Source organism: Chrysoperla carnea, chromosome 2, assembly GCF_905475395.1.
Source record: "Chrysoperla carnea chromosome 2, inChrCarn1.1, whole genome shotgun sequence".
In the NCBI taxonomy this organism is placed as follows: Eukaryota; Metazoa; Arthropoda; class Insecta; order Neuroptera; family Chrysopidae; genus Chrysoperla; species Chrysoperla carnea.
Window position 1 is genome coordinate 93,088,230 of NC_058338.1, and position 24,743 is coordinate 93,112,972.

Consider the following 24,743-nt stretch of genomic DNA (forward strand, 5'->3'; position numbering starts at 1 on the left):
AAAATTTTTTCATCAGTTTTTTAATTATGGGTTTAACTTTCGATTTGATTAAATATTTTATCAATGTCAAATGATATTATGTTTTGGAAAAATAGTCTTAAAGTCGACGTACATTTTTAAGTGAAAGTTTTAAGAAGACAAAAATTATTATGGACTAGATAATCCGACAACATGGAGAGAATATGCGTTATTAAGAAAGCTTCGCTCTTTAAGTAAGAAATTATTCGAATTATTTCTAAAATTAATTTTTTAGTTAATATTATTCTGGCTAATAACGCGAAAATTATTTTAATGTAAGTTTTAATTACATAGGTTGGTTAATTTGAAGCAAGAATTTCTCACTTTTTAATTTCTCAGTATAGGAAGTTATTGTAATGGGTCCAATTTTCGGAATAGAAATTTTCAGCATATCTTTACGTTTCATGCTTAGGACAAGGCATTAACACCAATTTGAAGAAGAAGTATGTGTGAGTGTACGTTCGTACGCGTACGTCCATAGTAATTTTTTTGCCGTTGAAATCGCGCGAACATAAAATGATATCGACATGGTTGAGGAGAGATTCAAGCGAATTAACGGCAATATGATCCGAAAAATAATTTCATAATAACCGGTCGAGTCTTAAATTCTTTCCTGATCGATATCAACCCGAACAAAAAATGATTTCGAATTCGTTGAGGTGCCGATTGAAGCGTAATGGTAATTTGATCCAAAAAGAATTTCATAACATTCGGTCAAGTCGGTCGAGTTTTTATTTTTTAAAATTACTTATAACTTTTTATTATGCTGGGAAGTTATTCCCACGCCTTTTAGATATAGGGAGCTCTTGAATAACGATTAACAATCTTATCCAGTCTAGGACTATCGAAGATCGCTCATTCAAATTTGCGATTTATTGCAAATAATTCAAAAAAAAAAAATGTACATTGACTTGAAAGAACTAAAAAAGATAACTTTTTTCCCTGTTGCCTTAAATGTCTTTGGTGTGACCAAGAATCTTCACCAATTGTTGTATCGAATGTAACCCTCGAAATAAATAATTCCCTGAACATTTCCTAGATATCAGATTTTAAATAACTGATAGTGTAACATAGCATATTTTTTTTCTTTTGGAGTATTTATTTGCTTGTTTTTTTTAAGCTTTCAGACTGGTCGTTGTTCGAACCACAATCTCTTATGATGTGATAAACTCTCACGGTATTGTGCAAGCGTTGTGCAAATCAAGGTAGAGAGAGATCGTCTGTCGGTGCCTTTTTTTTCAAAAAATTCATTTGTATTTCAATAATCATCACTTAAATGCGAAATTGTTTCTCACATTTGACATTTTGGCGCTCCTTGCAACCTAGGGCCTGGAACACCCACTCCACTTACTCTACTCTTGGCCCGGCACTGATGAGATTCCGACGCTTGAATCTACAGGTATTTGTTTTTTCTGATAAAACTTGTAGACCGTGAGACACCACGGTTTTTTTTAAATGATAAATACATACTTGAAACTTCGTAAGTGGCTTTTGATGAGTCTACGAAACTTTCCTCTACGATTTTTTTTCGAAATGGCTGCTTTTTAAAATGAGGATGATAACATTCATAATTATAAAACTTGATAACATTCACAATTATTAAGCAATTCAGCGAAAGTGAACCATTTACGTATTCAAAAATAAAAATACTTAAGTACAGCATGTTCTAGGTGGTATACAAGCTCATCCCGGCTGCGTTTTTTCAGAGCGATAACTTAAATATGACGTCATCATGCTCATTTGAATTGACGTCATCATGCTCTCAACGCGACCGTTCTGAAAGTTTAAAGAAATTGACGATTTTTTTAATGTTTTAGTTAAACAAACCGATTAAAAGTTAGTGTGAAGTAAATCGATATAGAATGCAAGGTATTTTTTAATGACTGCTAAATATTAGGTTATGTTATATGAAAGAAATTTTTATTTGTATAATTTAAACAAAATTGGATGCGTTTGACCCGAATGAGCGCTCAGTTAGTTTACTGAGCGAATTTCAAGACAAACAGCAATCAATGACTGACACGGTCAATGCATGCAATCTACTTGTAGTCACTACACGGAGTTCTCTGGATAAACTAACTTAGCGCTTATCTTGGTCGAACGCAATAATTTACAAATTTTAGTGTATAAAAATAATTTATCTAATAAGTAATTTATTTACTTGCGAAAATGTTTTTGAGAAAAAAACATTTTTGTTAATTTTACAAAAGTTAAAAACAAACTTTCTTTCTAAGAAATGAAAAATTTTTTCTGACTATATAAAAAAAAGCGGCATGTTATAATATGCCCCGATTAAAAAAAAAAAAACATAATTTTTTGAGTCTAGATAAGATGGAATAAATTTAACATAATATTTTTTTATGGAAGCGAGTTAATTTCTTGCTGCGTGTCGTATATCATATAATATATATAATGATGTATAAATGATGAGAGTTAGAATAAAAATATGAAATTAATATATAATTGTGTTTTATTTTTCTGTTAAGGTAATACGAGCGAAAAGACAAGTTTAGATTTGTGGTTGAAATTATTTGTACCTTATTTTCAACTTTGATGATAAATTTTATTATAATTTCATGGATGTATTCGAAAAATAATATCTGCCATGGTTTTCGAAATATCGAAAGCTAAATAATTAAACAAAATTTTCAATTTTTGATATTTTGAAAATTACTACAGATATCGAAAAATTTTATTTTAACTTTTCGTGTTATATTTTCAAGTTATAACATAATTCATCATCAAAATTGAAAAAAAATATTTTTTTAAATATGTGTCCCCACTACCGTGCTAATACATCCTTAATTAGTCGGACACAGCGGGTTTTTGTTTTGTTTTCAATAATTTATTAAGGTTTTAACTTATATATATATAGCCAGAGCAAAAAAAGTAGTTTTATAATGCAATTTACTGCAGAAATTTGTTCATCTTGCAACATATTTAGGGGTATCCTCCGAGTGTAAATCCAAATTGGGATGCCGGTGCATGAGCTTCGGCTGCCATCTTGGAAAACAAGTTTTATGAAATATCTCGTGAACCGGGCATCGTTCAACAAAAATGGTAGGGATCACTTTAGAGAATAACATTTTCTATAAATTTTATTGGAAATTTTTTCTGAATAATTCAAGGGTTTTTATTTATACCGCTCCAAACTTTTCTTAATATGGTTATTACCAAATATATAGTTAACGATTCTTGCCATTAACCAGGTTTTTTTTCTTCAATTTACTGCAAAAATATCTGGTTATTGGTCTATAACTCTTACATTACGAATATTACGGCAAAAAGTTTTGGGTGAAGTTTATTGGAAATTATATGTTCTACAAATTTGCATATCATCATTTTTAATATATCGTGAACCGGTTACTATATATTTAGCAATAACCATATTAAGAAAAGTTTGGATCGGTATAAATAAAAACGTATGCATTATACAGAAAAAAATTTCGAATAAAAGTTATAGAAAATGTTATTCTATATGAAAAAGAATCCTATCGTTTTTGTTGTACCTTGCCCGGTTCACGAGATATTTGGTAAAACGTGTTTTCTAAGATTGCGGCTGAAACTCATGCTCCTGCTTACGCCAATTTGGATTTACACTCGGAGGATACTCCTAAACATATTTGAATACGAAAAAAATTTCTGCAGTAAATTGCAGAAAAAAAAACCCGGTTATTGGCCTATTAAACATAAACATAAAAAAAATAAAGTGTTAGGATGTATAGGGTACCTACTGCTACTAGTTAATATTATTTGTATGATTTTTATTAATTTTACACTACATTAGTAGTGTAGGCGCTTAGCAGGTTTCGTTTGGATTTACAGGTCTTACCAAACAAAGAGTGTATTTAAATGTATTTTGACCCGTTGAATCCGAATTTTCAACTTGCTCATCGCTCAGAGTGGAGAGAAAATTTGTTATAAAGAAATTTAGCAAACAATTTGGTACCATTTTATTCTACATGATAAAACTTTTTGAAAAAACCGAAAAAAAATTTTCTATCCGATTTCGGTAAAACTTTATAAATAAGATAATTTTGACCCAAAAGATTCAAAAATTAGATTCATTTACCTATTAGAGTAGGAGTTTTTGAAATATTACCTGAAATTACTACAAAATTCGTGATATCTCAAAAACTAACTACTAACGCAATCGTCAAAATCGGTAAAACTTTGTAGAAAAGATAATTTTGATCTAAAAAATTGGATTCATTTACCGATTGGGGTATCAGTTTTTGAAATATCGCCTGAAATTATTGCAAAATTCGTTATATCTCAAAAACTACTAATACAAATGAATCCGATTTGTGTACCTTTTGGGTCAAAATTACCTTATCTACAAAGTTTTATCGAAATCGGATAGAAAATTTTTTTTTCGATTTTTTCACAGGGTGTTTTCATGTAGAAGACAAAAGTGGTACAAATTTAGTTATAGCTCTGCCTGTCTGTCTGCGTGTTAAGCAATCACGCTTAAACTAATGAACCGATTTAAATTAAATTTCGTACAGAGAGAGCCTAGAGTCTGAGAAAGGACATTAGGGATCCTTTAGGTTTCCTTTTAAATGTCGGATGAAAAATTTGGAAGGATTCAATTAAGTGTGTGAGATTCTCTATATATTTCATCGGATTTTAATAAATCTTTAGAAACGGTAATATAGTTTTCTTTATACAAATACTACAACAATATTTTTGTTATTGATTGAAAATTTAAAACTATAACAGTCGATTTTCATAAAAATACTCTATAATATATATCTAAAAAAATTATTAATCATGTATCATGTATTCGTCGGATAAAAGATACATAAAATAGCTTTTCTTAAGGAGTCCTCAATGACAGCTCCGATTTTGATGATTTTTTTCAAAATGATTCTTTTTGTATATTTATTTATAATCAGAAACATTTCAGAGTGGGGAAATAATCCAGAGGGAGAATAGGCAATGTCGAGACTGATATATCGACGTCTAGCCTAAATCGCTGATGATAGAAGTTCCAATTTCGAGAAGATATTGATTTTATACTGTACATGTCATATAAGATAAATAACAAGCAGTTTTCTACGTTATAGGCATCAATTTTCTTAACTTCCCTTTTGTTCACTATTTAATGGATTGTAACTTAAAGTGTGAATCCCTAATAATTTTGAAAAGAAAATACGGCCATGTCACGTGCTGATAATGTAGCATTCTATAGATGAACATTTTTTTTAAATCGGTTACGTAGTGAATTCAAAAATGTCGGTTTCATTTTTTAATGGATTTTTACTTTTGGTGCGGAACCTCAATTTTTTTGAAAATAAAATATAACCCCTTTTATTTGCTGATAATGTAGCATTCCTCTACTCAAAAATGACGATTTAATTATATTTCCATACAAACTTTCATCCACTATTTCATCCTTTTAGGGGATAAATTTCGAAAAATCCTTTCTTATGTGACACCTACAGTATAAAATCAATATCTCCCGAAATTCCAAACTTCTATCATTAGCGATTCAGGCTGGGCGTCGACATTACCTATTCCCCCTCTAGATTATTTCCCCCATCTGAAATATTTCTGATTATAAATAATATCGAAAAAGAATCTTTTTGAAAAAAAAAAGTCATCAAAATCGGAGCTGTCGTTGAGGACTCCCGACTAAAAACATTCATTGATGCGACTACATGTCTTATTCTAATTTCTTAACCTTTAACTCTTTGGAATAAATGACTTAAATATTAGAATTTGGACTGCTAAGTGTATTTATGATTGGTTTAATATTGTTCTTATGATCCAAATCTGCCACAATCCATTGTAATGAATCATCAAAACGATGTTTTCTTGGTATGTATCCAAAAATTGAACATTTTATTACAAATCCTGAAACAGAATTAAAAAAATTTTTTTTGATAAATTTAAAGTTTACGTATTTATTTGTTTTTGTATGGTTCAGAAAATGAGGGATGTCCATAGAGAAAATTCCATGGACCTGCAAAGATGTCGAAAATAAACGGTTGAACGCAGTAACGAGAGAAACAGATAAAGTAGGCGCGTATAGCTGTAGAGAGATAGATAAAAACAGATTATGTAGGCGCGTTTAGTTTTACTCGTTTCCTCGTCTCTCTTATACGCTCTATTATTTCTGTCTCTTTCTATACTGCTCTGTGGTATTATCTCTATGGGGATATCTTACTCTCCTGTGATGTATGAAAACAAACATCAGACGGTCCCAGGATAAATTAGGAAAAAAGGGTGCCAGGATACATTACTGAAGAAAAAACAACTAAGAGCTTGAAAAGTATAAAATTGCTACAAAATCACCTGTTATGTTACCAGATACAAGTGCAATCAGGAATGTAGTCACCAATGCAATAAATTGATATAAAGCTTGTTCTGATGGCTCTCGAGATGCACTTTCACTGGCAAGAGTTGGCATTACAACACCCAAAATTGCCGCAAATATTGCAGGCATTCCATGCAAATTATTAATACCGCATGTGTCGTGGATTTTCAAAGTTTGATAAACCCATGGCTGAAACAAAACAAAACTAGTAGGTTTCAAAAAAAAAATTCAATAAGATCGGATCAAATTGTGATAAACCAAGTATGTAATCCTACTAAATTTGGGTCATACTTTTCAAATTTGTGATCAAAATTAACCTAACTCTAATAGGTTTCAAGAATGTGGAGTCCTGGTCTCGGAATTAAGCACATAAGTGATAGCTAGCGAAAAACTGATATCAAAGCTGAAAAAATGATCCAAAATTAGTAGGTTTTAAAAACAATTCCAATAAAATCGGATCAAATTTGCCTGTGTTATCAAAAAAATCGAATTTATAGCTCTATGACGTCAACTTTGATAAACCAAGTATGTAATCCTACTAAATTTGGGTCTTACTTTTAAAATTTGTTTCTAATAGGTTTTAAGAATGTGGTGTCCTGGTCTCGGAATAAGCACATAAGTGAAACCTAGCGAAAAAGTGACACAGCTGAAAAGAATGACCCAAAATTAGTGGGTTATAAAAAAAACTCCAATAAGATCGGATCAAATATGCCTGTGTTATCAAAAAAGTCGAATAATTTTATGACGTTATCAGAATCCAAAAAATTTAATTTTGCTCTATCACATCGAAATTTTATCAAATTTTGATAAACCAAGTATTTAATTTAGGTCATACTTTTCAAATTTGTGATCAAAATTAACCTAGCGATAATACGTTTCAAGAATTCGGAGTCCTGGTAACGGAATAAAGCACATTTGTGATAGCTATCGAAAAACTGACATCACAGCTGAAAAGAATGACACAAAATTAGTGGGTTTCAAAGAAAATTACAATAAGATGTATCAGCTTGATGAAGCTTTAATTTAAATTTATTTCCACACTGTCTTATGTAATCTATTAAAAATCACGTAGGTATTTGAAAAAGCAAGCTCCACGTATTTAGCGAGTTGAAAAGTATTTGTACAAAAATAATTGGGCGTAAGAATAACTTCAGTTGTTCTAAATATAATTGGCGAAAATATAAAAGACAAACAAACGAAGAAATACACAAACAAAATAATTTAAGGCGTATCACTGATATATCAAAATACTCATATTATATTCTATCAGTAAATTATTTATTTTGAAGACATTATCTGTTTGTGATAATAAAGCGGCTTATAGACGTAGAAGATCATTTCCTTCTTGTTTCCATCTTTAATAGTTAACTTAGACTGAGAGTCTTGATGCAGAGATAATTGGAACTCGAAAAATTTATGAATAAATGATACAACCAATACACCAATATTTTTGTCTAAAATTCATAATAACCAGGAAGTAGTATTTTGTGATAAGTTTTTGAAACAAAAAACTCGAAAGTTTGATTAATTTGGCGATTGAACGATAAGTTTCTACGAAATTGGCTGAAATTCCCCAGAGATCACTCTCCATTAGTTGCTTTTTCAGAAGCTATTTTTCCAATCGCCAAAGGGTTCCGATTTTTGTATTCCTTGGGACAAAACTACTCTAAAAAAATGATTTTCATACAATTCGTAGATAAATACTTTTTTCGATTTTTCGAAATTTTCTTAAGGACCCTTTGAAAAAATAGAAATAGTATAATAATATATAATAAGTTTTGTATTTCGAAATTTGATGAAATTTGTTACATGGGGATGCATTGACCTAAAAAGTATAATAATCGGGTTCATTTGACGATTGGATGAGTTAGTTTTGAAATTACGAACAAAACCCTGTACGAAAAGAATTTATTTCGAACGATTCTGGGGATATCTCCTAAAATACTCAATTTCTAATGCAAAAAGTTTAATTGATTTTTATTATACCATATGAAATATACCAAGGTATACTAAGTTTAGTCCCAAGTTTGTAACGCTTAAAAATATTGATGCTAAGAACAAAATTTTGATAGAGGTGTACATAAAATCACCTAAATAGTCCATTTCCGTTTGTCTTTCTGTCTGTCTGTCTGTCTGTCGCCTGTCTGCCCGTCTTTCATCACGATTACTCAAAAACGAAAAGAGGTATCAAGCTGAAATTTTTATAGCGTGACCAGGGCGTAAAAAGTGAGGCAAGTTCGTAAATGAGCAACATAGGTCAATTGGGTCATGGTCCGTAGGACCTTTCTTGTAAACCGTTAGAGATAGAACAAAAGTTTAAATATAAAAAACGTTCCTTATAAAAAACTAAACAACTTTTGTTTGAAACATTTTTTTTAAACATCACTGTTTACCCGTGAGAGCGCAAGTTATGCGCAAATTGTATAGTATGTAGTATATGGAAATATCAGTTAAATATGTGTTATGTGACAGAGTAATCAACACTGTCTATACGTGACATTTCAACAATTAACTCAGTCAATTGTCTGTTTTCACTTGTTTTTCAATAATTTTAAAATGTAAACAATTTAAAGTTAGTCACTTTTTAAATAAAAAGCATGATTTATTGCAAATTTAATAAGATAACAGCGCTACAGTCGATTTAGCTATCCTCTCCACCCACTATGCTCCCTGCCAATTCAGTTATATTATGTGTCATGTCTAGAGACCTCAAGTTATTTATTAATTGCTTAAAATTGTCTATTTCCTATCGTTTTATGTGAACAATTGTTCCGATTGCCGCTGTTTGGATCTGCGCTTGCAGAAATTATCCCCTTCTTACCTTTTTACGTCATCGGCAGAGAAACTATTTTCATATCGTTTAAGTAGAATAGACTTGTTGACTAAATTTTTTTTATCACTTCATGTGAAGAATTCTCATTGTACGGTCAGACAAATGAAGTTGATTTTGGAAAATTTTTAGAAGTACGCAAAATAAGAACGTTTGAAATTCCTAATTAAACAAAGAGGAAGATATAGGTTAGTGACGTCATTGAACGATATCACTATAGAGATGCATATCAAGTTTATTTTGCCAAACGGAGATGGGCAACAATCTTTGAATACTTATAACTTCTTCTTTTTTTAATCAATTTTAGTTTCACTTTCAAATTTTGTCATGAAGTGTAGTACTACCGTATTGAAACCAAAGAGTTTATGTACCAGGGCCCAAAACTTGTGATATGCGAAGAAAGGATTACATAAAGAGAATAGTACAAATATAATAGCATACACAAAATCGCCATACATCATATGCGATTATGGCAAGGACACAGAGGAACTCACTATCAACCTTCTCTCTCATTCATCATTTCGCATCCACTTCCAGGCTAGCGAATCCCTATAGTGTAGGAGGAATCGGCGCATGAGTACCGAAAACTATTCCACCTCAATTTTTTTATGCGATCCTCTTCAAATTGCCCTCCTTATGATATAAATGCATGTTGCAGGGCGCAACCCGGTGCCATATTGTTTAAACCGAAATTGTTTAAACAATTGCAAGGAATTGTTATTTTTCAACCGGACAAATTTTTTTTATATTCTTTATTGAAATACCAATAAAAAAGGTCCTTTGACTTTTCACGATAAAGTTAATATTTTTAAAGATATGAATTTTTAAAGTTTCGAAAAATCTCAAATTTGGGTACTTTCGACCCATGAAAAATATATTTAAAAAAAAACATAATGTCTAAGTAATATTTTTTTTAAATTCTTTATACAATTGTTAATAATATTGTTAAAAGAGATTTAAAAAAATTTCATTGTTTATATCTTTTTTTTAATTGTTAATTCCGCGCGCTCACAGGTATGCGTTGCGTCGGCTTCTATGTGTCTTGAATCATTATTTATCAATTATCTTAAAAACTATCAACTTTATCAAGATTGTTAAAGAGAGCAATGTTATTAATAATTAAATTGTCTACAATTTGTTTTTAATAAATTTTTTTCTGAAATCAATTTTTCAAAAGTTATTTAAGCATTATTATATTAAGTTATTTAAATCGAAACATGTAATTAAAATTACTTTTTTATCAGTTTATATTACTTTTTTGTTATTAAAACGGAAAGTAAAGTAAAAGACCCAGTTATTGACACTGGCTTAGTTGTTTGACACTTGCAATTTTATTCTAATTAAACAAATGCAATTTTCTCAAAAAATCGATTGTCTTAAAATTTATAATTCAAAAATTATATCTAATAATTTATTAGAATTGATTTGTTTTTTTTTTTTAACTAAAATAAAATTGTAAGTGTCAATAACTGGGTCTTTTACCTTAATTACATTGAATAACTTCTTCAAACGAAAGTTATAGATAGAGAAGTATGAAATAATAAAACAAGATTTAAAAATAAGTATTTATTCATTATCAACATCATTTTTATATATTATATTCTTACAGTCTTCTGAATCACAACCACATAGAAGTATGCAACTAATATTATTTTTTTTACAATAACAAGCTTTGGTTTTACAGGCTTTCTTACAATTACACGGTTTTTTAAGATTAGTTGGGAATGGGCTTTTGTTCATAAATAAAGGTAACAAAGTACCATTCTCTAATTTATAACCGAAATTCGTAAAATCTAATATTTCATATTGGGGATTCAAAGCATTTTTCCAAAGGTATGTCTGGGCAGAAGCTCTAAATGCATGCAATTGCAAGGCATCTGATGTGCACGGAATTTTAGATAAATTAATATTAGTGCCAAAGCAACGAGAAAAAATTATTTGTCTAGCTTCATCCGCAGTGCTACCTTTTTTACCCAAAATATTTAAATACAAGGTTTCTAAACCTTTTAACTCCTTACTACTTAATTCTAAGCCATTGCCAAGAGGGACTAAAGCATCACGATTTTCTTTAATTTTTATTATTTCTAAAGCTTTTTTTTTTGGTGCCAATTTTACTAGTCGTATCACAACCCGTAAATGCGTGTAAAGCAGGTAAAACTTCACAAACCGGGTATGTTAGAGAATCAGCTGCTGTGTGACACGAAAGGAAGCGTGATTTTTTATTATTAATTTCCATCCATAGTCCGGAACAACCACTTTTTTTCAACCGGGACCAATAATAAATACATAGTACAAAAACATTAATTTTTTGAAATTATTATTTCAGAATTAAACTGAATATTATAAGCAGCGTGACAAAAAATTCGAGTATCAGCCTCAATGTGATTGTTTTTATAAATAATTGTGATTTCAAAAAATAGTCAAATACCATTATATCTTATTATTGTTGATATAAATGCAAAAATTACTATGATTATAACAAAAAAGTAATATAAACTGATAAAAAAGTAATTTTAATTACATGTTTCGATTTATGCTTAAATAACTTTTGAAAAATTGATTTCAGAAAAAAATTTATTAAAAACAAATTGTAGACAATTTAATTATTAATAACATTGCTCTCTTTAACAATCTTGATAAAGTTGATAGTTTTTAAGATAATTGATAAATAATGATTCAAGACACATAGAAGCCGACGCAACCCATACCTGTGAGCGCGCGGAATTAACAATTAAAAAAAAGATATAAACAATGAAATTTTTTAAAATCTCTTTTAACAATATTATTAACAATTGTATAAAGAATTAAAAAAAAATATTACTTAGACATTATGTTTTTTTTTTTTAAATATATTTTTCATGGGTCGAAAGTACCCAAATTTGAGATTTTTCGAAACTTTAAAAACTCATATCTTTAAAAATATTAACTTTATCGTGAATAGTCAAAGGACCTTTTTTATTGATATTTCAATAAAGAATATAAAAAAAATTTGTCCGGTTGAAAAATAACAATTCCTTGCAATTGTTTAAACAATTTCGGTTTAAACAATATGGCACCGGGTTGCGCCCTGGCAACATGCATTTATATCATAAGGAGGGCAATTTGAAGAGGATCGCATAAAAAAATTGAGGTGGAATAGTTTTCGGTACTCATGCGCCGATTCCTCCTACACTACTAGCGTTCTCGTTATGTATTATCTTTATGATTGAAACATCGAACAGGAAAAAATACAACGACTGTCTATAGACAGCTTACAGACAATTTTGATAAATGATGAAGACATACATAGATTTGTTTTTTAGATAGATATTTAAGATAATATTTTTGTAAATAATAATACATATATATGTATATCCATATATAAGATTATGAATTATTTACATAAAATTTATTTTACACATGAAAAAGAGTATGGTTGTTGTTTAATAAAATATTTTAATTAACTGAGGTTCTTGTACAGATAGAATGAACGTTCTATATTATATTAATAATAATATGTTGTATATGTATAGTAAGAATGTTGCTTTAGGTACTTGTGTGAATAAATATGTTATCAGTATGTGCTTCCCTAGAGTTCCCTCAAAATTGTCAACAAAAATTCTGTGGTCCATCATGTGGTTCTAGTCGCCCTATTATCTCAGTTGGTTAAGGCGTAATCAATTCCGTCTTCGGTATACTTAGGGTAGCGGGTTCGATTCCCACCGTCGCAACAAAATTAATTGTTATTAATAGTTGTGATGGGTTGGTGTGGAGCATGGTATATGCATGAAGGAGGTGCACTCAGCCTCTGAAAATAATTGAAGAACTGATAAATGAAATTATCAGCGGAAAGGTGGTAAAACATATATATGGTAACACAATGGGATCTACCCTAACCTAACCTAACCTATCGTTCTAGAAAAGCAGGGTGCTGTTTTAAGTTAACATATGCTTGAAACTTGATAAACAAATTTAATCGAAGAAAATGCTTCAAACGAAAAATGTTAGTTTCATAGGCACACATTTTATGTCGGCATCGAATTCGATCTAAGTTTTCAGGTTCAATTAAAACCTCACTCTGATTCATAATGGACAAATATTAGATGAACGCTTTAAACTAGAAAGTTATTCTTCAATAATAATAACAATAATAAGCCCGTTAACATCCCAAATTTTGGGCAAAGGCCTCTCTCATCGACTTTCATAATATTCGATCTCTGGCCAAAGTTTGTAAATTGATCTCTTCATTATGTCAAAATTAATTTTTCCCATTGCTGCTTCCAGTTCGATTAATTTGCCATTCTTTAATAGTGTCCTTGCATTTAATGTACAGAGATAGAATAGATTACTTACTTATGATTTTTTCTTTAATTTTATGTTTTTACTAAGTTTTTATAGTTTTAATTATTTTACGAAAGTTCACAATGTTGCTTATTTTCCTATTTTCGTCAACGGAAGGTAATTGGTACGCTTTTCCTACGCTCACCAGGCGGCTTGGAGAACGGTATTTCCTCTCATACTTGCATTTTTCCCATTCGATCTAAGTTGGATCATAGTTGCTTCTATTTCCTTTCTGTCCTCTCTCACTTCCTTGGGCAAGTCTTCTTTAATTATAACCGTTGAATTTTTTAAAAGCCATTTTTTTACCAAAATTTATTTTTTTAACCTCCAAGTTGTACAATCCACAAATACTGGCCTTACTCGATTAACTCTTTCTCCTATGTGTGACACAAAAGTTTTTCTTTATAAATACTCACACATTTTTATTTGAAACATTTCTTTTGTAAACCGAATAGTTTAGACAGTAATTGATAGAAAAAATCTAACTTTTTGCGCGTTTGTTCATCATTCAATTTGAACAAAAATGGTCTTTATAGAAAAACAAACCACTTTTATTGGATTTATTTTGTTTCTCCACTCCAGTTCTAAACAAAACCACCCCCTCTACTATATAAAACTATTTAAGTATTGTCAAAAAAATAATACAGTTTAAATGAATCTGTTGATATTTCTTTTTGAACTATATATCCAACCATTATTTGTTCGTATATAAAAAGCTCCACACTTGTAACCCTTACCTATCCTACATTCATTGTGCTTCTGTTCATAGAATGTTCAAAATAAAATAATGTAAGAACAATAACAATGATATATACTAAATAAATTAATCCATATAATATGTTATATGTGCACAGGATGTTTTTACAGAGTGGGACAGATATATAGGTGCGATTTCGAAAACGCTATAAAAACGAAATCAGTTTCGAGGATTATGTGTGCGACCGGTCTGTTCATCTGTTAATGCACTTTAGTGCGGTGTTAACGTACTTTCGTCAATATTTATAAATATAAGGTATTAAATAATTATTTAAGTAGTATTTAAGGATGTATGAGCATGACAACAATGTTTGATTTAAAGGCTCAAAATTTGTTTGTAGGTAGTCTTTTACTCAAAGAATATGTGGTTAAAATTTCAGCTTAGGTATCCGTGCAAATTTTTAAGAAAAAAGTCATTAAAAATCGATATAAAATACATTGGCTCTTATGGAGGAATCTCAAAAAACGACATATTTTGGAAGTTTTTGATAATTTTCATTTGGAATGAATGAAAACAAATTTTAAAAAAAACTTTTTAATAGAAAGGAAACATATTAGCAATGAATTAGAAAAGAAAAAAAACTAAGTGTCACCGTCCATATAAGGGATGTAAGAGCAGGGTAGATTAAGGGTTGAAATTATTTTTATCTTATTTTCAACTTTGATGATCAATTTTGTTATAACTTCATGAATGTAGACGAAAAATAAGAATAAAATTTTTCGATATGTGTCTTGGTTTTCGAAATATCGAAAGCTAAATAATTAAACAAAATTTTCAATTTTCGATATTTTGAAAATTAAGCCAGATATCGAAAAATTTTATTCTTACTTTTCGTCTTATATCGTCAAGAAATAATATAAATTTATCATCAAAATTGAAAATATCTATTTTTAAATTTGTGCCCCCACTACCATGCTCATACATCCTTAATGAATAGTTAAGTAAAAAAGACCGCAGAATAGACTGGGTCAGACCCAGTCTATTATACGGTTTTTAAAAACAATATTAATTAAATACTACTTAAATAATTATTTAACAGGTTATATTTATTTATAAATATTGACTCTGCACTAAAGTACGTTAAGCTGAGGACTCTATCTTCTGCATTCTCTATTTCAAAAACGGTTCAATGTATTCGGGCAAAAAGTTTCGGGCAAAATTTGTAGATAATTTTATCCACTACATAATAAATGTAAATACGATTGAAGGTCAGGGAAGCGAAATATTCTCAAAGAAAAAACAACTGGTTTTTGCGATCATTGACCTCGAATATCTAAAGATGCGCACACGTGACCATATGTGACTATTGACACGACATTTTTATTACCAAAATAAAGGTTGTTATTTCGTTAGATTCTGGGTTTGACCGCTTTTTTGACTAAGGTGATCGATAAAGATTGATACAGATTTGACTAAACTGCTTCCAGTTTCGATACTGCGTTTATGTAGTATGAATTTTTCATATTTTTCAACCTACCTACAATTTTTTTTTACTGAATTTTTTTCAATCACGAAAGTAAATGTGTGAGCAAACGTGTGTTTGTGAGTAAATGTGTGTTTGTGTACTTTCGTTAGTTTAATATAAGTCGTACTCAGTAAATTAAAAAAAACGTGTGATAGAAATGTAGTAAAACTAGTTAACATGAATTTAATTATTTATAGAATATTTCTCTGCTCTAATATTTTCATTCTCAAACATCATTCAATAATCACGTAATCAAACTAGTTTTAATTATCAAATAAATTTATTTGAAATTATGTAGAGGTTATGATTTACAAAGTTAAAGAATTTCTCATCACGCCACTGAAGATTACCAAACGGACAAGAATGCTGGCAGGTTAAGATGGTTGGAAAATGTAGTGATGGGATATTTTTTTAACAACGTTTTCGAAATCGAACACAAATCTGTCCCATCCTGTATGTGTGTATATATGTATAAAGAATATGTATGTATTCATATTCTTCATTAAGTTAATGAACAAAAACGTTTTACTTAATATAACAAAACTTTATTTATATCCACTTTTACTTATTATGAATTTAATCATTATACGTAGTGTTTTATGAGTATTCCAACCCTATTCATTCATTTCAAGTTTGTACACTTGTGGAAAAAAAAGCGATACTTTGCTGTAATTCTGATATATTTGTTGGTTGAAAAATACACATTAATTAATATGTGTGCCACCAAATAAATATATCTGATATACAGCTTTGTCACAATTTTATTGTCCGCAAGATACATACCTACATACTTTTTATACCATGTATATATGAAATATACATAGTATATTAAGTTTAGTCCCAAGGTTGTAACGCTTAAAAATAATGATGCTAGGAAAAAATTTTGTCATAGGTGTTCATAGAATCACCTAATTAGTCCATTTCCGGTTGTCCGTCCGTCCGTCTGTGGACACGATAACTCAAAAACGAAAAAAGACATCGAGCTGAAATTTTTACAGCGTACTCAAGACGTAAAAAGTGAGGTCAAGTTCGTAAATCAGCATCATAGGTCAATTGTTAGAGATGGAACAAAAGTTTAATTGTAAAAAATGTTCCTTATCAAAAAGTAAACAACTTTTCTTTGAAACATTTTTTCGTAAACATCACTGTTTACCCGTGAGGGCGCCAATTAGGCGGAAATTTTATAATATGTACTATACTTGATTATCAGTTATGTATGTGTCACATGTTTGTATGTGTAATGTGATAAAGAAATCAACACTGACTATGCATGGTATTTCAACAATTAACTCAGTCAATTGTTTGTTTTCACTTGTTATTTCATGTTATGCAATTTAATCATTCACTATCATTTTTTGGGACGCAATAAAACATTCATTTAAGAACACTAAGGTTTAATTTTTCTGAATTCATATCTTTTAGTGTTCTTTCAAGGTTTTTCAAAGTAGGCACTAAAAGTATTCGAAAGTCTTCAAAAATGGCTATTTGTGGGGTATAATATAAAATATATTGAAACAAGTGAAAACAAATAATTGACTGTATTAATTTTTGAAATACCATGTATAGACAATGTTGATTACGCAATTATTTCCTCAATGTACATAGTAATAAACAAACACATACATATACATTTACTTGATACAATGCAATGCATGTATACATACCTACTACATAATGTGCTAACATACTTCTCTTTACTCCCAACAGTGATGTTTACGAAAAAACGTATCGAACATAAATTGTTACTTTTTTTTATAAGGAACGTTTCTACATTTGTTCTTTTTCTAACGGTTTACAAGACGGGTACTACGGACTCATGACCTTGGCCTATGTTGCTCTTTTACGAACTAAACCTCACTTTAAACGTGTTGAGCACAGTATAAAAATTTCAGTTTGATATCTCTTTTCGTTTTTGAGTTATTGTGCCCACAGGCGGTCAACCAGAAATTGTCTAATTAGGTGATTTTATGAACACCTATACCAAAATTTTGTTCTTAGCATTCAATATTTTTAAGCGTTATAAACTAGGGACTGAACTTAGTATACTTTGATATATTTCATACATAAATGGTATAAAAACAAAAGTATGATGATATCTTACTTACAGGCTAGAATTGGAATAGTAGTTCTTTAGGTCACTATCTTTAATTAAGTAACATTTCCGATGCATATGAAAATCACTTATGACATCACAAAGTCCACAAAGTCATAATCAGGCTTAAATCTTAAAAATTTTTATAGCACGATAAAAGATAAAGGAAAATGAAAGAAATCGCTAGAATTTTGCTAAAACCTCATGGAATGTTTTACGTAGGTGTCAAATATCATTAGTAGCGCAAATGTTTCTATTAGTTAATAAACAAAAAATATTTAATTAAATGAAACGATCAATGCTAAAGTTCACTTAAAAAATTAGTAGTTAGGCAACTTGTATAACGTGAATGTTAAGTATTTGTCAAATAATCGAAAACTATTAGACATGTATAACTTATAAGTAATCCAAGTTGCCTATTTAATAATTTTGTAAGTCAACTTTAACATTAATCGTTTTATTGAATTAACAATTTATTGTTTATTAACAAATAGAAACATTTGCATCACTAACTCATCCGTAACTAATGATATTTGACACCCTAGTGACACATTTCATGATTTTTGACCAAAATGCAAGCGGTTTCTCTCATTTTCCGTTATTTGAAATATCTTTAACTGTACCATGTTTTCGATGGAATGGCTACTAACCCGTCAGCACTCACATTAAGAGCCTTTCTCTTACACTCGATTAAAAAAAATTAATAATTTTTATTTTTCAAATGATATATTAATATTCATCTAAATAGTAGTTTTTAGTCAAAACAGTAATTCTCCTTCACTGGAAAAAATTAAAAAGATTGCCATTTTCACACGCTTCTTCTATGCTACGTGTGTTAAAAATGTCATTTTTAACCCCCGAACTAAAAAAAGGGGTGTTATAAGTTTGACCGCTATGTGTGTCTGTCTGTGTGTTAGTCTGTCTGTGGCATCGTAGCGCCTAAACGGATGAACCGATTTTAATTTTTTTGGTTTCATTTAAAAGGTAATTTAACGGAGTGTGTTCTTAGCTAGTTTCTAGTTTCAAGTGCGAGATTAGTGTTTCGTACCCGAAAAAACTAAAAAATTGGCGATGATCTTCTAAATCGATCCAGTTTGGAATAGGCTTGACATATAATTTTAACATATAAATCATTGGAAATGAATGGTCAAATAAACTTGGCTCCATTCATTTCGAAAAGTGAAATGGAAAATAATTAAGTAATTCAAAACAATAATTCAAAAGAACAAAGTCAGCTTAAATATTTCAATTTCAATTAAAATATTTCCAAAAATTGGTTCCAAAAAATGATAGCTTCCTAAGAATCCTTTCCATTTCATCTGATGTCCTTGACCATCACTTTGATATTGATTTAAGAAAAAGTGTTATAAGTTTGAAGTGTTTATCTGCCCGTCCGTGTGTTTCTCAGTGGCATCGTAGCCCCTAAACGGTCGAACCGACTCGATTAAGAACATTTTATAGCTAAGTTTCCAAAAATTGGTTTACAAGGAATAAATCGCATTTGTCGAGATTTTTTTAAATTTTGTAAATTTCACTTGTTAATTGCACTTATCTCATGTAAGGCCCAACTACCTTAATATATGTACTTTTTCACAGTATATAATTCCATCTTCACATCGAATGTTATATATTAATTTTGTTTCTATTCGATTTTAAATCGATTTAAGTAAAAAATTATTACAGTTTATATCGAATTATCACTAATAGAATTTTCTATATATGTATACAATTCGAGTAACATTCCATTAAAGTGAAATGTATTATTTGCATTTTATTTTGAATAGTAGGTAACGTTTGTATTCGTTGTGTGCGTAGTCATGGTAGGGACAATAAAATCGATGCCAGCGCTTCCAGTGAAAAATTTTGGCGATAAAGGAGGCTGTTATGACTAATTTGCAGTTCTTTACATGTGAATCTTATAGAAAATGTCAAATTTAAATTATTGAAAAACACAAATTAATTAAACTTAATGCATTAAAAATTGTGAAAAAAAGAAATCAAATTGCACAAATATTATTTTTCAAATGTAAATTATCATAATTATTTATTTAAATTTGTGAGACAATAATATTAAATTTTCAATGTCTTAAATGCAATCCATACAATTATATATGCAACCATACAATTCTATAATTAAAGTAGTGTATCGTTACCATGGAAATGCCTCAAAAAAAACTCACGCACGGTGCGAATAGGTAGGTATATCTTATACACAATCAGTATGTAAACTAAGTATTAAAACCAATTCTTGTTTCTAAATAAGCCGATATAGATTTAAATCACGTCTTGTATGGAATCTTTTAAAACCATATGATTTAAAACATAGAAACAAAAAACAAGCACGTATCTACAGTATTTTATCTATCGCTGAAATTATTATTTACATATATTTATTCAGGTTAGGGTCTAAGAAAGACCTATAACAATCTTCTTATCCTTCTACATATTTTGTGAAAATTAATTTTATATTTCTTGTCTTCAATAATGAAATAAAGTTCAAAAACTAAAACCTCGACTCTCTAAACAAAATAGTGCTCTTAAAAGTATGAAAACAAGAAAATATTTTCATCTGAAATTATTGTTATGATCAGTAAAATCGTCAATACAAGATTAAACAGTTTTCCACAGGACAGAAAAGAGGTCCCCCGACTGTAATGACGATTTTACTGATCATAAGAATAATTTCAGATATTTTCTTGTTTTCATACCTTTAAGAGCACTATTTTGTTAGAGAGTCCGGGTTTTAGTTTTTATACTTTATTTTATTTAATCTATTTCGGGGTTATAGTTTTGTGATAAAGTACGCTACCAACCAGGGGACGATCAAGATGCTTTATACGATACCCCATTTGTCAAATTATGATAAGTAATTTAGAAGCTCGGCGGGAACAGACCAAAATTAATACATTTTAAACAATTTTGCGGTGATAATTTCATGATTAAGTATATCAATATATATTTTTTTGAAAAGTGCTAATTACGCCCTTTAATTTCATACCCAACACGCGATCATTAAATCGAAATTTGTTTTTCGATCATAACTTTATTTCCTCAATTCAATGTGACGCCACCTACATAGCCTATAACCAGCGGACGATCAAGACGCTTTTAACGGTACCCTATTTGTCAAATTATGATCAGTAGTTTAGAAGCTAGGTGCGAACAGATGAACATACATACATATGGGTCAAACACATAACCTTCGACATTGTATAGTCGGGGTAAAAACAATACCTGAATTTTAATCAAATAGATTTTTGTAACTTTTCGATTAAACATTTTTGACTAAACAAGGTCAAAGCAAATGATTTATAATTTTTATTTACATTTGAATCAGAAAAAAAATTATTCAGGGAAACAGCATACTTTTTTATAGGTAATGTAATTAGCTATAAACTACCCGCTTTGCTGGACAACATCTCCACTTTCACCCCCTCTAATCATATTCCCTTGCATAGGGGTTACAGTATTATTAGTCCCCTTTATACTCACTTAGATATATTTGAAAATATTCGATTTTTCATCCCCATTTTCTCGCTCCACCAAGATTAAAAATAGAGAAAAATAATCCTTGAAGCTGGTTGTATATCTTCAATCTTGTCAATAATTGATATAATCGCTGCTCACCTTTTTAGCACAACCCTTTCAACTCCTTAATCTACTATTTTATGCATGTATTACATCTACTTATAAACCTTCCTCTTGAATCATTCTATCTATTAAAAAAAACCGGCGAAATGGCTCAAACGATTTCGATTAAACATGACACAAGGCTAGACCTTAAGGTGTTCCTAGGATTGGTATAGGCTACATATCCAGGAAAATTCAAGAAGGCCCACACCCTTGGGAAAACCTTTTTATTGGGCTTTTCTCAAAAATGGCTTCAATGATTTCAATTAAACTTGGCACAAGGCTAAACCATAAGGTGTTCCTACGATTGGTATAAGCCACAAATGCGGGAAAATTCGAGAAGGATAGCCTGAAAATTATTCGTTAAAAAGTTTGGTGATCGTGAGAGTTTTTGATCAGAACATGATCTGAAAAACATTTAAAGGCGGTTTGAAAAAGTTTTACTGAAAGCCATTTTCCTAGTCATATACTTAAAATTATAATATTTTCGTAGATTCGATCGCCCGTAGCTCGAAAACTTCTCATTTAATTTCTGTGGCCGTGAGAGCTTTTGGCCAGAATGATCCAAAGAACATTTTTGGGTGGGCTGAAAAAAGTTTCACAGAAAGCCATTTCCCTATTTAATATTGCGAGGTCCAACTTTTTATGTGCTGAAAACGCTTCTGGCACATTTATCTAGACATCATTCCGAATTCAGCAAGCTATCACACGCATTTTTACGACCATTATTTCTATATTTCAATAATTTGAACTAGACTATTCGCCCCGTGCGTGAGTTTTATAGGAGGCGTTTTCATGGTAACGATACACTATTTTAATTATAGAATTTTATGTATGCATATACAACGTGTTCTGTTATTAACTGCAGAAACCTAACTTCCCAAAATAAGCTCATCAAGAGCAACAAAAAAACTCTTTTCCAAATTTGGATCTGAGCCTTAATTTGGGAGCTACAGGTATGACAAAAATTGATAAATTTGATTATTCACTGGCTATCATTCGATAAGCAGTAGCCAATGATATTTAGAAGATATTAGTAAATTTTTTTAAATAACATTCAACTAAGGTAGGGATTTTTAAAAATTATAACATGGTTTGATTGGATTAAATTATTTTGCAAAAACATTAAAATTATTGTACGTAAACAAAAAAACTATGTGACAATGGGTGTGGTTTGTTTGCTTAGATCCAATGATAAGTTGTTTACTTATAATTATTATTATTTTTCTCAGAATAATAGAATAAAAAATGTATAAAATTATTAAACTGTCCCACTTTTAATATTTTTATTCTATTATTCTGAGAAAAATAATAATAATTATAAGTAAACAACTTATAATTGGATCTAAGCAAACAAACCACACCCATTGTCACATAGTTTTTTTGTTTACGTACAATAATTTTAATGTTTTTGCAAAATAATTTAATCCAATCAAACCATGTTATAATTTTTAAAAATCCCTACCTCAGTTGAATGTTATTTAAAAAAATTTACTAATATCTTCTAAATATCATTGGCTACTGCTTATCGAATGATAGCCAGTGAATAATCAAATTTATCAATTTTTGTCATACCTGTAGCTCCCAAATTAAGGCTCAGATCCAAATTTGGAAAAGAGTTTTTTTGTTGCTCTTGATGAGCTTATTTTGGGAAGTTAGGTTTCTGCAGTTAATAACAGAACACGTTGTATAATTGCATGGATTGCATTTATGACTTACATTGAAAATTTAATATTATTTTCTAACAAATTTAAATAAATAATTATGATAATTTACATTTGAAAAATAATATTTGTGCAATTTGATTTCTTATTATCAAAATTATTAATGCATTAAGTTTAATTAATTAGTGTTTTTTCAATAATTTTAATTTGACATTTTCGATAACATTAACATGTAAAGAATTGTAAATTACTCATAACAGCCTCCTTTATCTCCAAAATTTTTCACTGAAAGCGCTGGCTTCGATTTTATTGCCCCTACCATAACTATACACACAACGAATAAAGAAAAACTCTGCTTATTCATCAAACAACCTATAATTACTCATCTTTATTTAATAATAAATTTGATTATCACAAATAGAGAGAATAGAATAGAAGATAGACTTATATCTTACCTGGATATAGTGAAAACCAACAACACAAAGTGTACCGGCTGCATAACCAATGAGAAGTGCACCATATGGTTGTATCATTAGATTAGCAACAGTGCCTACAGCAACACCACCAGCTAATGTCGCATTTTGTACGTGAGCCATTGCAAAACGTCGTTCTGTATTCACTAAACCAGATGTAATAAATGCAGCTACACATGAACCACCAATTGATAGATATGTGTTAATAATAGCACGATGTTGTTCATCCCCACTTAAACCCCCACCATTAAAACTTGGCCAATATGTCCATAAGAAGATCGTACCTGAGAGAAGAAGAAAATGGGATTGTTTTAGAATTATTTAGTAGTGAAAAAGTATTCTTCAAACCAACACAAATATGTGCCTATGCAGATAACATCGGATTGCTAGCACGAACTAAATCTAGGCTGGTGGAGCTATCAGAAGCTTGGAAGAAAAGGCTAAGTAAGTCGGTCTCATAATTAATAAAAAAACACAATACATGATCGTGTCATCAGGCTAAACAGAAATTTCAGTAGATATTGTAATTGATAACAAAACTTTCAAGGAAGTAACATCCTTCATGTGCTTGTAAATTTGATCGATAGCAATTAAAGGACGAATACAAACTGGATTTAGAGCCAACTATGCAAATATAAATCTCTTAAATTCTCAAATTATTAAATCACGCTGCAACGATGCAAATTTATGCTTCACTAATTTGCACATTCGGCTGAAGATGATAAGGAAACATTGAGAAGATTCGAAAGGAAGGTAATCAGGAAGATAAACGGTGGAGTGAAAGAAAACAACGAATGGAGAATCTGCTACAAAGCAGAGGTAAATAACAATTTGCAAAATTTACACAAAGCTCGCAGAATTGAATAGCTTGGCCAAATGCAACGCATGGACGACTCGCCAATGCCTAAAAAAGTACTACATGCCAAAGTTTACACCAGAAGGAGGCCTAAAATGAGATGGATGGACATGTCATTGATGATATCCGAATTATGAAGATCACAGGATGGTGTTTCAAAATGAAAAAGAGAATGCTATGGAGGTCAATTGTTGAGGAGCACAAGTTCCACCCAGGGCTGTAGTGCCATTTGATCAGGTCAATAGCACAATGTTGTTCGTCACCACTTAAACTCCCATCATTAAAACTTGGCCAATATGTCCATAAGAAGATCGTA

At 30.2% G+C, this 24,743-nt stretch overlaps 1 protein-coding gene across 1 annotated transcript in view; it reads right to left on the reverse strand.

Moving 5' to 3' along the window:
* Window positions 1-5,299: 5,299 nt before the first annotated feature.
* LOC123293058 (ammonium transporter Rh type A) overlaps window positions 5,300-24,743 on the reverse strand; it is a 98,720-nt gene continuing 79,276 nt past the window's right edge. Inside the window, exons 7-9 of the mRNA XM_044873773.1 lie at window positions 23,554-23,855; window positions 6,319-6,529; window positions 5,300-5,877 (exon numbers count right to left, since the gene is read on the reverse strand). Coding sequence (XP_044729708.1) covers window positions 5,729-5,877; window positions 6,319-6,529; window positions 23,554-23,855 — 662 coding nt within the window. The 3' untranslated portion in view covers window positions 5,300-5,728. The remainder of the gene's footprint in view (window positions 5,878-6,318; window positions 6,530-23,553; window positions 23,856-24,743) is intronic.